Source organism: Maylandia zebra, linkage group LG14, assembly GCF_041146795.1.
Source record: "Maylandia zebra isolate NMK-2024a linkage group LG14, Mzebra_GT3a, whole genome shotgun sequence".
Lineage (NCBI taxonomy): Eukaryota > Metazoa > Chordata > Actinopteri > Cichliformes > Cichlidae > Maylandia > Maylandia zebra.
The window spans coordinates 4,750,888-4,763,945 of NC_135180.1; the positions used below are offsets into that span (position 1 = coordinate 4,750,888).

Genomic DNA, 13,058 nt, shown 5'->3' on the forward strand with positions numbered 1-13,058 from the left:
GTCTAAAAGACACGTTGATGGTTTGGAGGAAGTAATTATTGAAGTTAACTCAGAAAGATCAATTAGAGAAAAAGAGTCTAACTTAACATCAATGGTACTAAGAGTAGCTGTAGATAATAATCTGTGGGATGATTATTGGTAATTTTTTCTCTAAGGATAAAAATTTTATTTGTGAAGAAGTTCATGAAGTCAGTACTAGTTAACGTTAAAGGGATTGTTGGCTCAAAAGAGCTCTGACTTTTTGTCAGCCTGGCTACAGTGCTGAAGAGAAACCTAGGGTTGTTCTTATTTTCTTCAATCAGTGACGAATAGTAAAATGTTCTGGCTTTGCGGAGGGCTTTCTTATAAAGCAGCAAACTATTTCTCCAGGCAAAATGATGATCCTCTAAATTTGTGACACGCCATTTCCTCTCCAGATTACGAGTCATCTGCTTTAGGGTACGTGTTTGAGAATTATACCACGGAGTCAGGTACTTCTGATTTGAGGCCTTAGTTTTCACAGGAGCTACAGTATCCAGAGTCGTACGTAGTGAGGAGGTGAAATTATTAACAAGATAATCGACCTCTGTTGGGGTAGTGTTCAGATAGCTGCTCTGCTCTGTGTTGGTACAGGGCATTGGAGATGATAACAGTGGGTGGATTATATTCTTAAACTTAGTTAAAGCGCTTTCAGAAAGACATCTACTTTGATAAAGTCTACTCTCCACCGCTGTGTAATCAATTATTGTAAATGTAAATGTTATCAGGAAATGATCAGACAGGAGAGGGTTTTCAGGAAACACTGTTAAATGTTCAGTTTCTATTCCATATGTTAAAACAAGATCTAGAGTGTGATTAAAGTGGTGGGTGGGTTCTTTTACATTTTGAGAGAAGCCAATTGAGTCTAATAACAGATTAAATGCCATGTTGAGGCTGTCATTTTTAGCATCTACATGGATGTTAAAATCACCCACAATAATTATTTTATCTGAGCTCAGAACTAAATCAGATAAAAAGTCTGAGAAATCAGACAGAAACTCTGTGTAAGGCCCAGGTGGACGATAGATGATAACAAGTAAGACTGATTTCTGAGTTTCACAGCTGGGGTGGACGAGGCTAAGCATCAGGCTTTCAAATGAATTAAAAGTCTGTCTTGGTCTTTCATTAATTAATAGGCTGGTGTGAAAATTTGCTGCCACACCGCCCCCTCGGCCTGTGCTTCAAGATTTCTGGTAGTTTAAATGAATCAACACCCCCGACTCATTCTAACTAACATAATCATCCTGCTGCAACCAGGTTTCTGTAAGGCAGAGTAAATCGATTTGTTGATCAATTATTAAGTCATGTACTAACAGAGACTTGGAGGAGAGAGACCTAATATTTAATAATCCACATTTCACTGTTTTACTCTTTGGTTCAGATGTGGATACTGTATTGTTTTTTCTTTGTAATTGTTTATGTTTAAGTTGTTTGTTGCTGGTTTTTAGTTTGTTTTTTGTCTTTTTGGAAGCTGACACAGTCTCTATGGAGATGGGTTTTTGGGGGGTAGCAGGAGGAGAGAAGCTGCAGAGAGGCGTGTAAGACTGCAACTCTGCTTCCTGGTCCCAACTCTGGACGCGGACTCATCAGGGCTAGTTCTTTGCAAATGCACCGTGACACCATGTCAGAACTGTAGGAAACCTAATGGGCCTCTGGAATTGGTTCAGCCTCCCAGAGCCAATGGATAGAAACGGTTAAGAAGGAACCCGAGAGCACTGTAAATGCATGTGCCCAACAGAACTGCCCCACTGCCCCCACGATATGGCCCCACAGTGGCCAACAGAACCACAGGAGCCAGACAGAGCCCCAGGAGGAGTGTGTGAGCACCGATGAAAAGCCCTCCTTCTCAATCGCCAGCAGTTCCTTCACAGATGCACCATCTAGAGGCAGCCAGGAGCACGACACAGTAAAGTTTGGATCAGCACCTACTCCAGGTACACATCAGAAATGTCAAAGCTGCAGTCTTAATGTATCACTTTATACAGCTAATAATAAGAATAAGAATAATATTAATCATGATAATAATAATAATAATAATAATTTATTCTAATAATACTTTAAAGTGTAAGAGATAATGTACAGTAGCTATAGTGAATACGATTTGATCAACTGGTCTCTGAATGCTATTGACACCCTTTTGTCAATGAGAAGTTTGGGCTCGGGAGAGCCCGAGTGCCCTGGAGGGACTTTCCCTGCCGGATACACGATGGACGGGTGACAGACATGGAGGATCGTGTGCCTGGCGGGACTGTCGATCGAGGACGCTGAAGATATCTACCTATTCGGAACCATGATAACAGGGTTCTTGCTGATCGGAGCTGGCTTGGCCCTGGCTTATCGGAGAATTAAGAAAGCGGAACCGGCTGTTCAAACCCCCCCCCCCCCCCCAAGGCTGCCCGCTGGGATTGAAATGATGGGACGAGGTGCGGCTTCTCAGAATGGGCTCACTGAATGCAGCATGGTTAAGAGCTTGGAGGAGCTAACGGCTGCAGTCAAGGCTCAGAATAACACCTCTGAGCGTATATTGAATTACATCAGGGAAGAATCCACTTGGAACAACACCTCTGGGCGGAAGCTGGATTACATCGCGGATCAGCTGGCTGCGGTCGTGAGGTCTCAGAATCTGCTCTGTGAGCAAAAGACTGAAAAGACCACGGAACTGAAGGTAAATAACATCATGGAGAAACTCACAACTACCCAACGGGAGATTGAGAGACCAGTGTCGGTGTTAAAAACAGCTTGAAATTCTCATGAGTTGTTTGTAAAAGAAAAATCACCATTATAATAATGCGTAGCCTCATTCCTCAAAGAGTATGAGGCAAGCCGTCAGGCAACTCAGGAGAGGAAAGCCTGATCTGTGTACAGTGGGGCGCTGCTGACCTTAACTGAGAATATTGTCAGGTGTTGAAAGGAATACTTGGAGGACCTCCTTATCTTCTATAGAGGAAGCAGAGGGGGATGACTTGTCCATCACAGGGGGGTGAGGCCAATGAGGCAATTGAACAACTTCTTGGTGGCAGAGGCCCTGGGGTGAATAAGGTTTGCCATGAGTTCCTGAAGGCTCTGGATGTTGACATTGACAGCTGCAGAGTCTGATGTGTTAAACATGAAACAGGAAGTGTTGATCTGAAATATGCTCAGAATGCAGCTGTGTCACAGGTTCATCCGGCTGGACTGTCAAAGTGACAGTGTAGCATGCGTGGACTAACATCCAGTCTGAGTGCAGATAACATAAAGTGTGAGCTGTAGTTAGGCTGGCAATCCTCACATCACAGAAAGGTTTGTGTGAAGAATAATAACGATGCCAAGATTTACTGAACAGTTTCATGTTGACAAAATTATGATGAGTGCAGACACCTGTCTGGTGGGTTAGGATTAGCGGGAGTTCAAAGCAGCCACTCCACTGCAAAAGATCAGCGACTCCATCTACTCATTTTCTGCTATTTATTTGTGTTGTGGGCGACAAAGATAACCTTTCAGAAATCTCAACTAAATCTAGTAAAAGCAACAAAAATTATTAGTCACTACAACTTCTCGCATCTAGATGATCTGCATCACTCCAGAAATTTATCTTGAATGAGCACTGAAATTCCTCTGTATCAGACGGTCCACAAACAAGTTTGATTCTTTTCTTTTATTTAAACAAATTAAAATAAAAGGCACATAAAACATTGGAAATATGTTTACATAATTATTCTCAATGGACATACATTTAAAAAAATGTAGGAATGTTTTACCTTTCTGCTAATCAGAAAGCCTAATCTTCATATATACAAAAATTACCACTGTTAATGTTCTAATACAAAAAGGATTTATAAAAGTTTTTTTTCCTTGTGTGTCATAACTAGCATGTCTTCTGAACTAAATGGTTTATACAAAGATATACATTCATTTGCCTTCACATCTGCCAAATTACAAACTTCACCAAAAAACAAAACAAAACTCAAATAATTATTTGGCCAAACAAATTGTTTTTCATATTAGGCTGGATTACAAAGTGAAACCACACAGAGAAATGTCAATGATACGTTAACAGGAGCATGCGCTTTTAAAGATCAATCACTTTGCGTTTCAAGATTAGTCCTTAAGTAGAAAACATTAAGTTCATTATTGTTAGCTTTAAAGAACAAAGCCAAAAACTGGCCATGCAGGACCCTAGGCCATTTGAACTAATGAAGGATTCCTTCACAAGGCTATTCTCTTGCACAGCTTAACTAGAAGAGGAAGTATCAATGTGTGAGAAAAGTCTTGTAAAGTATTTTAGGCACACTTGTTAACCAGCCACTAAAGAAGGACAAATGACACCACATACTAAGCTTTCATCCTGTATGTTTTTTTTTTTTTTTTAGTGTTTTTATAAAAAGTCTTCACCCTTCTAATTACCTTCTAATCAATTCATCATCCACAGGCAACATAAAAACAAACAAACAAACAAACAAACAAACAAACAAACAAACAAACAAACAAACAAAAGAACCAGGAAATATATTTTCAACAAATAATGCCATTTAAAATTAAAAGCACCTTCCCTTGTGGACTGTTAGCATACATAAAATGAAATTAATGAGCTAAACAACTGAGTTGACAACATACAGATGAGCCAGGTGAAGTGGGACTGACAGTCATTGTCCAGTTACACCAAACTGGAATGCCCCTCTATGTACCATTGTCCTGTAGTCCCTATATCTTACCATTTACTGCAGGTGCTACGGAGTTCCTACACTGTAAAAGGGTAAAAAACTACAAAATCCAAGTATCAAAAAACTGTATATTCATGTTGCTCAAGACACTCACAGCCAGGAAACATGTTCACCCTTTCAAACAATCAAGCAGACATCTCCAGATGTAATGTGCTCTGTAAACCTATTCCTGCCCAAGAGAGCAGCAGAATATGTGCAAGCTCACAAGTCTCAACTGAAGGGGGCACAAATGAAAATTAAATGGCTGAAACAGCAGGAAAAGGTATGTAAACATTTAGAGTCATGAGCCTGTAACTTCTAAGGGCAACTTAGTGGATGCTGCATGCACATGGTTGCAAATTGTCAAAACCACTAAGTAATAACATCAGTAACACAACACCCATCCTTTAGCATCTTGATCTTTTGTTTACACCTAGGCAAATGTTCTTTATTAATTATCCCAATTATCTAGGTTGCTAGAGTGACAAGAAAACAATAACAACAACAATAAAATAAATAAAATAAGGAAGCATATGAAACCTACAGAGAAAACTCTTTTACACAGAATAAGGCTGTAGTTTATTTCTCTCTTTCTAGCAACAGATAACTTTCCTAAACAAATTACAAACATCGAGAACATTTCTCTGCTGACAGGTTTGATCTGTGCTGCTATAGTTTGATATTACTAACACTGTGCCACGGCTAATGGAAATACAAGCAAGACCTAATGTCCTACTATACTATTGCACTGGGGATTATTCTAGAAGTAATTAATGGCTTCATGTTCAAGCTCTAATTAGTAGCACCGTTTGGAGTGGACAACATGTAGATAACTTTGTACTATGACCATTTTCCTATTTTGGTAATCTTAGATGACAGACAACACTCAGTATTCCGTATTGGAGGGATAAGGTATAGTTAAATCCACAAGCATTTGAATAACATTTTTATTATGTTGCGCTTAAAGCACCACACTGGCAATTTTAATTTTGAAACCAAAAAATTAAAAACCAATATAATTAAATTAAAAAAAATAACCAAGATGTGATTAAGATGGACATTTTCTGCCTTAAGTCAATAGTTTAGCAAAAGTATTGCTTTATCTGTTTACTAATGTTTAGCAACGGTAATAAAAATGATTATCGTTTGCAGTCAATGACTGCTGGAAGTCTTCAACCCATGGACATCACCAAGATGTGGACATCTGCCTAGGTCTCCAGTTTTGTCTTTACTAACTGAAAATATGAATTGACACCAGGTGACTGGTTTGGCCAATGAACATATCTCACTTCTTTTTCTCTTGGGCTGGTTTTGCAGTCTACCTTGCAACCTTATCTATTTGCCATTAATAGAAACAGAAAGTATAGTTGTACACTTCAGAATTCATCCTACTAATCCCATCAGAAGCCACGTCATCAATAAACATTTGTGGAAGCCGTACATGCCCGTGCCAAGGCTTTGTTTGACAAATTATGTAGTATGCTTCGGATCTCTTCCTACTATTCTGGTAAATGATAACATTGGTTTTATTTGTCCAAGACAAAACCAAAATGTTTTCTAACCTGGTCTTCTTTTTCTTGAGTGTAACCAATGGTTTGACTCCCACTCATATTGAGGTTAATAACTACCACATGCAAATTCAACATTTGTAATGATGTCCAGATAATTTACCAGCTAAAAATAATCAAAGAAGAGGTGTCACTTTGCCATGAAACTGTTTGTCAGCTGTCTAATTGGGGCCTGTAAAAAAAGCTGCTGTAATTCATAATAGTTAATACAGAATGTATGTAAAACCTCTTAAATTAAAATTGAAAGTCTGCATTTTAATCACATCCTAATTATTTGTCTTAAAATCCAGTGAGATGGTGTACAAAGGGCAAAATTTAAAAAATTGTGAGTGCGTCCAAATGTTTTTGGACATTTGCAGCTGTATAAAAACTGCAGCAAGTAAAACATGTTTTCCTTTTTAGTGGGATTTTTCTCATAATAAAAATAAAGTGACACCAGGCTTATGTATAAGACTCCTTATTCTCCTTTCTCTCCAGGCTGGACGGCCACATCAGTGTTGATGAAGTTTTTGCACCAATAACATGTAGTTAATAGAAAGGCTTTATCTACCATGGGTAAAGGCAATAAAATAGTGTTTTACATTATTGGTTTGAAAGGAAAGAAAAAGAAAAAAGGTCAGTGTAAAATGTCTGACATGTTGACACAAATGATGGACAGTGATGGGATCCACTATCTGCTAAATTAAAAATCTAACCAACTGAACACACCACAGAAACTTTGGGACTGCGCCACTTAAATTTAATGTCTTCTCTTTTGGCTTTCACGTTTAAAAAGTCTTAAAAAAAGCTAAATTTAATGTTTGACTTTTGATAATACCAGGATTTTAACAGGCAAAGCCTAAGTGACATTTTTCAGGAAGCAATACTTTCACCTGTCACGTTCAAATACAAAATAATACAACCCCTCCAAACTTAGTTCCACATAAACTTGTCTCCAGCAGTAAGGAATGATTGTGCTTCCAGCAACTTTAGCTGTAGAAATTCTACTGGGGAGGGGCGCAAAATTTATCAAAACATACTCCAAATAAACATATCTTGTTTTAACTTTAAAACATATCAAATATAAAATACTGAGAAGTCCACTAAAATAAAAATCAGCTAAAAAGGACAAAAAAAAAAGAAAAGAAGAAGCAACACAAATATTAAGACATTTCCTAAATATCAGTATAGCATCACACATTATCCATATTTTAAGATGTCCAGTTGCACAATATAATTTTTACTTCTCACTCTGATAAGATCAACAGTGTCTTGTCAAATAACTTGACAATAACGATCTTAAATGGTTTGCCTCCCTACAGTATATTGCGTTTACGGTAAAGACTCCTGCACTGAGTTTGCTCAATGTCAACCATTACAGTAAAATTATACATATTTGTAAAAGGGTAAAATGCAAATACAAAGTAGTTTAACATGGAACAGCTGGAAGTGTAATAACTGCCCAATAATTTAAAACCATGTTTAAGTGAAAGAACCTACTTTTTGGTTTGAGTCTATAGGTGTAATTAAAACTGTTCACATGATCAACTGTGAGTAATACAATTGACTAATACATCAATATTAGCATTATCAAACATTAAAATGGTACAAAAAGTAGAATTCATATTTGAGCAATATACTGGGTCCTGGAAACATTTGAGCGTAATCGTGTGATGACCAGGACACGTTAGCATCTACTGTGTTAGTCTCTTTAAAGGCAACAATTTATTCTCTCTGGTTTTCAGATGAAAAAAAAAAAATCTCCATACTGGTTAAAAGATTCCCCCACTTCTTTTTGAAAATATCATTCATGGGCAAAATTACATTTATAAAATTCTTTGGCTTAAACCTATTTCCACTTCTCCCAAACTATGAAATCACATGTTATCTGGTTAAATGATGACGATGTAACAAATTGGAATTACCTGAGCATGAGAGCTCATTCGTGACGTTGAAAGCAAGCAATGACAGCTCTTTAAAACATGGACATGTAAGACTGGCTCTGCCTTCAGGGATCCAACTAATAGGTTTGACAACTATTTATCAATATTATTGGACATATTATTGGATTTACAGATTTTGCATCAATATGATGTAGGACTGTGGTTTTTCAGGTTCACTGAATTAGGCAAAAAAACCCAAACAAACAAAAAAACAAAACAAACAACTCACAATCAACAAAGTCTTCCCCTATTAAAACATTTCTACTAATGTCCTAAGGTAAAATGCATAAAACAAAATGCATATATATTCTATAAAAGAACAATTTATGTACATGCTAGTACTCTGATTAATTAATTTCTGACCATTGCTAAGTTACAAAAATATGTATTTTCTGTATTAACTAAAAATAAAATTCATAATTACCACATAATGTTGTAATAATGCTGACCTCTGTAAGTAACAATCATTGGTTACCATCTACGTGACACATTAGTTCACCTTTTTATGCCCAGTACACTATCAACTCATTTAGAGGGAGATTTTACTAATATCTAATGGCTTTGTCCGTTATTAGGCAGTTAAAACATCACTAACTGTTACATGAGGAACAAAAGATCTACCAAGGAGGGGAGGATGGCAGAACCTGGGAAAGAAAAGGCATAGACTCCATGGGCCTCATAGCAATATTGAGTGGCCCAGTTATATTCATGGGCATAGGAGTGGTGATAGCTACCGGGTGGGCAATATTCATGTGTGCTGTTGTAGGGATTCCAACAGAGGTCAGGTTCACAGGGCCAGTGATGGTGACAGGGTGCTGCAGGTTAACTGGCGATGTAATGTTAACGGTGCTGGTGGCAGTATTAATCTGAGCTGTGATGGTAACAGCATTGCTGGAATTGACACTGCGGTTCACAGCAGAGGTGTTGGCTGCAGAGTTGGTGACAGGTGTCGTAGCCGCAGAGCTGTTGTGTAAGTTGTTGGCATCTGTATTAGAAAAGAAAAAAACAAACAAACAAAAAACACATTTAGGGCTGGTCAGCCTTATAGATACATATTACCCTTTCAAAACAAGGAGACAACAGCCCTCTCAGCTCCTCGGCTGTGGGTGACTGAAAATATCAATACATCATTATCACATAGTGTCAACTGTGGTAATATATTTGAAGAAACCTACCTTTATGAGAGTTGTCAATTAGGACTTGGAAGGAGTTATTTAAAATCTCTCCTACCGTCAACTCACCTGAGGGGTAAATTCAAAAAGCAGGATCAATAGACTAACCAGTTAATTATTGTTAATGTTATAATTAAAAAATTTAAACAGAAACATATTAAGGACATCTTAAGTTCTGCATATTCCTAAGGTTGGACACACACTGCAGTGTAGGTCTTAGACCAGTAATTAGCAGGCCTAGGTAAGCTTAGGATCACTGACTAGTTTCACTCTTGCCCACAGATAATTGGCACATTGCTGGGTCATTTGTGATCCGTTCTCAAAAAGAAAATCTAAATTTCGAAGTCCAGACAGAAATGACAGCTCGGTAATAGCAGATGGCCTGTGATGAAATGTAAAGGAGTGCACATCTACCCCGAGTGCTATGGTCCTTTTTGTGGTTAATTTAATTGATCTACTGATCCTGCTTCATGAAATTTAACCTTACATTAGCAAAATATCTATTATCTACACATGAGAATAGCCTCAACTGTACCAGTGCTTCAAGAAAAAAAAAAATCTCTTTGTACTTAGGTGACATGGTACAACATGAATTAAAACTGGCCACTAATGTTTTGCAGAGGTTATGCTTAAATAATTAGGGATTTCTGCTATTTCTGCTACGGGATTACCTTTTCGTGGCCCTGAGTGGTTCCACTGCCAGTCACTTATGCCTATTCAGAAATACAGACACATATTGGGTTACATAAACAAGGGGAGCACTGCCATTATTCTTGGAATCAACTTGATCAATTAGTCAAGTTGTGTGTAGGTGGGAATGGGGTACAACACCTCGACCAGGGTTTTAGCCTTTCTAGTATAAAATAAAACCAAAATGTTAGTCTCTCAAATTAAACTTTGTGTGTGCGTTTTTTTTTCTATTAGGGTAAGCAAGGCCAAATATATGATTTTCAAATAAATTATAAATGTCTGGGTCTTTGGGTGATTGATTAGCTAGGGCTAAAGAGGGTAACATTCCTCCATCTTGGCCTGTGCTTCGAGGATTCTGACAGTATGACTCATGGTATCAAGTTAAATATGTTGCAAGAATGTCAGTGCTTCTAGAATAAAATTTGGAAACGTGTACAAAACATTCATATTTACTTGTATTTTTTTCCCCACACTTGTGTTTTAAATTTACAGTTACAGAACAAAAATATTGAAAAATGTGTAGGTTGACATTTAAATCATGGCTTGTCTCTCATTTGACCCAGTTACTTCAAACCTACACTGAATTTTGTTACTACAATACACACATGGTGCATGCTTGTACACCTTTATTCTGTCCATAGAAAGTAGAAGTAAAGAAAGATTTTCTAAATGGATCAGTAAGTATTTAAAAGTACAATGGAAGTCAGAGCCTTCACCTTTCAGGCTCCTCTTCTGTGGAACCAGTTTAATTTGGATTTGGGAGACAGACACAGTCTCTACTTTTAAGATTTGGCTTAAAACTTTCCTTTTTGCTAAAGCATATAGTTAGGGCTGGACCAGGTGACCCTGAATCCTCCCTTAGTTATGCTGCAATAAGCCAATGGTGCTGGAGACCAGTACCATTTCTTCTTCACTCACCTTTTTCACTCAGCATTCTGCATTAAATCAGTAGTTATCAATAATATCTGTCTCTCTTCCACAGTGTGTCTTTATGTTGTTTTCCTCCCATCACACCCAACTGGTTTCTGCCCTTTCCTTCCCACTGTTGACAAATGTTCACTCAAAGAGGTAATTTAATTGCTGGGTCCATTAAGCGTCTTTACCTTACAATATAAAGCGCTTGAGGCTGATTTGGCCCTATATAAATAAAATTGAACTAACTAACAGTCCTCTTTAACTGACAATGCTGGTAGAAACTAAGTGAGAAGACACTGCTGGCATGTGGACTGAACGCTTGCCAAATATCTGAGCAAATACTAATGTCACAGAAGCATACTGGTCACTGCATTTATGCTGGATAACTCGTTAGCAGTTGCAGATATACAAAATTCTCTTTCAACTTCATTTTTGCTGGTTGAAAGAATGAGGGATTTTGTGTCTGCAGTGATTTGCTCATGAATCACAGGTGCTTTGTGGTTACAAATCCATGTGGTGGACACAGGACAGCTGAGAATGAGACATCTTGGTCCTCTGCTTTGTAATAAACTGCTCGTTCAGCAGGTTTTGCAACATGTTTACCACAAAAAAAAATTTTTTTCTTTTTACTTTTAGGTAACTGTAAATTTAAAACACAAGTGAAAACATCTTAAAAGTAAAAATGTGAAAATACAAGGTCAAATTTTTATCCTAAAAACTTTCCTATTATGTAACATTTCTCAATTGGTGTTGATACATTTACACCAACATTTTTTTCTCCTGGAAGCAGGTTTCTTTGAGACACTTCGTTGGTCTACGAGCAGACAGTCTTTGGGATAGGATTTTGGAAATCTGGGTGGTCACATTTTGGAAGCTTTAATAAATACTATAAATATCTAGAAATGAAACCTACCATCTAAGGTTAGAGATATGCTATTTCCCCTAATAAGACCAGGTTTTCCTCTGAAAGCTTTCCTTTATAATCCACACGCTTTGTAGACATCACCTAAACTGTCCAACTTCTAACATTTGCCCTTTCATGTGATGTGTGCAGTTTAGTAGTTAGGGATTACTTATAAGAAACATGTAAACAAACAAACAAACAAAAAAAAAGGTGATCTCAAATTCCACCAGCACTTAAACCTGCACAACCACAGTAAGAAAATATAATTAAAACATGATATTGTACAGTTCTGTGGAGTCCATTATCTCACAAGAAAACAAAAAAAATCATTAAAGACTATTTCAAGTATACAGTACAGTGCAAATGTCTTGAGCCAGCTTTCATTTCTTTATGACTTTCCAGGAAAACTGGAAATGGGTGTAGTCATTTTTTAAATGCAAGAAAATAAATGGAAATACAGTATATAAGTTTTTACAATTTTAACAGGCTTGAAAGTCAATATACAAGTCAATATTGCTACCTTTACAGTTTAACACAGCCTGAACTCTCTTAGGCAAGCTTTCTTTAAATTTCTTTAAGTAGTCTTCAGGAATATTGTTGGCCGTTGGCTGCCTTTTGTTCTTTTCTCTGTCAAGATGATACCACAGTCAAATTAAAGTTGAGGTCCAGGCTCTGGGGAGGTCAATCCATAACTGTGTCTGTTTTTCAATTGAAGTATGCTTAAGCAATGATGCCAAAAGGACTGGCAGTCTATTCTGGCATCATTGTTGAAGAATGAGAGAAGCCATTTCCAATCAAATACGTTTTTAGATGGTAATGCACGGTGGATCGAAATCTCTCAGTACTTTTCAACATTTATAATTCTCTTCATTTTGATAAGATCCCCAATACCAATGGCTGAAATGGAGCTGCAAACCATAACAGTGCCTCCACCTTGTGGTAAAGATTGCATTAGACTATCACTCCTGACCTCCACTCTACATACTGATGACAAATTAAACCAAAAATCTGAAATTGTGTATCACTTCACAAGACCTGATGTCACTAATTATTAGTCCAGTTCTTGTGTAATTTAGCATACCTCCACCTTTCCCGTTTCCCCTTTCTTAAGAATAGTTAAAGAAAAGTTACCCTTCAAATTAGACCATTTCTGATGAAGCTTCAGTGAATAATAGATGGATAGATGGAAT

The 13,058-nt window shown here is 37.4% G+C and overlaps 1 protein-coding gene across 4 annotated transcripts in view; it reads right to left on the reverse strand.

Annotated features, from left to right (window-relative positions):
* Window positions 1–3,637: 3,637 nt before the first annotated feature.
* Window positions 3,638–13,058, reverse strand: part of vezf1b (vascular endothelial zinc finger 1b) — a 37,048-nt gene continuing 27,627 nt past the window's right edge. Inside the window, exons 5-7 of one of the 4 annotated variants that reach the window (XM_004572480.3) lie at window positions 10,031–10,072; window positions 9,363–9,428; window positions 3,638–9,172 (exon numbers count right to left, since the gene is read on the reverse strand). In XM_004572480.3, coding sequence (XP_004572537.1) covers window positions 8,805–9,172; window positions 9,363–9,428; window positions 10,031–10,072 — 476 coding nt within the window. In that variant the 3' untranslated portion in view covers window positions 3,638–8,804. The remainder of the gene's footprint in view (window positions 9,173–9,362; window positions 9,429–10,030; window positions 10,073–13,058) is intronic. The other 3 variants (XM_004572481.3, XM_004572483.3, XM_004572484.3) reach the window with 3 other exon arrangements.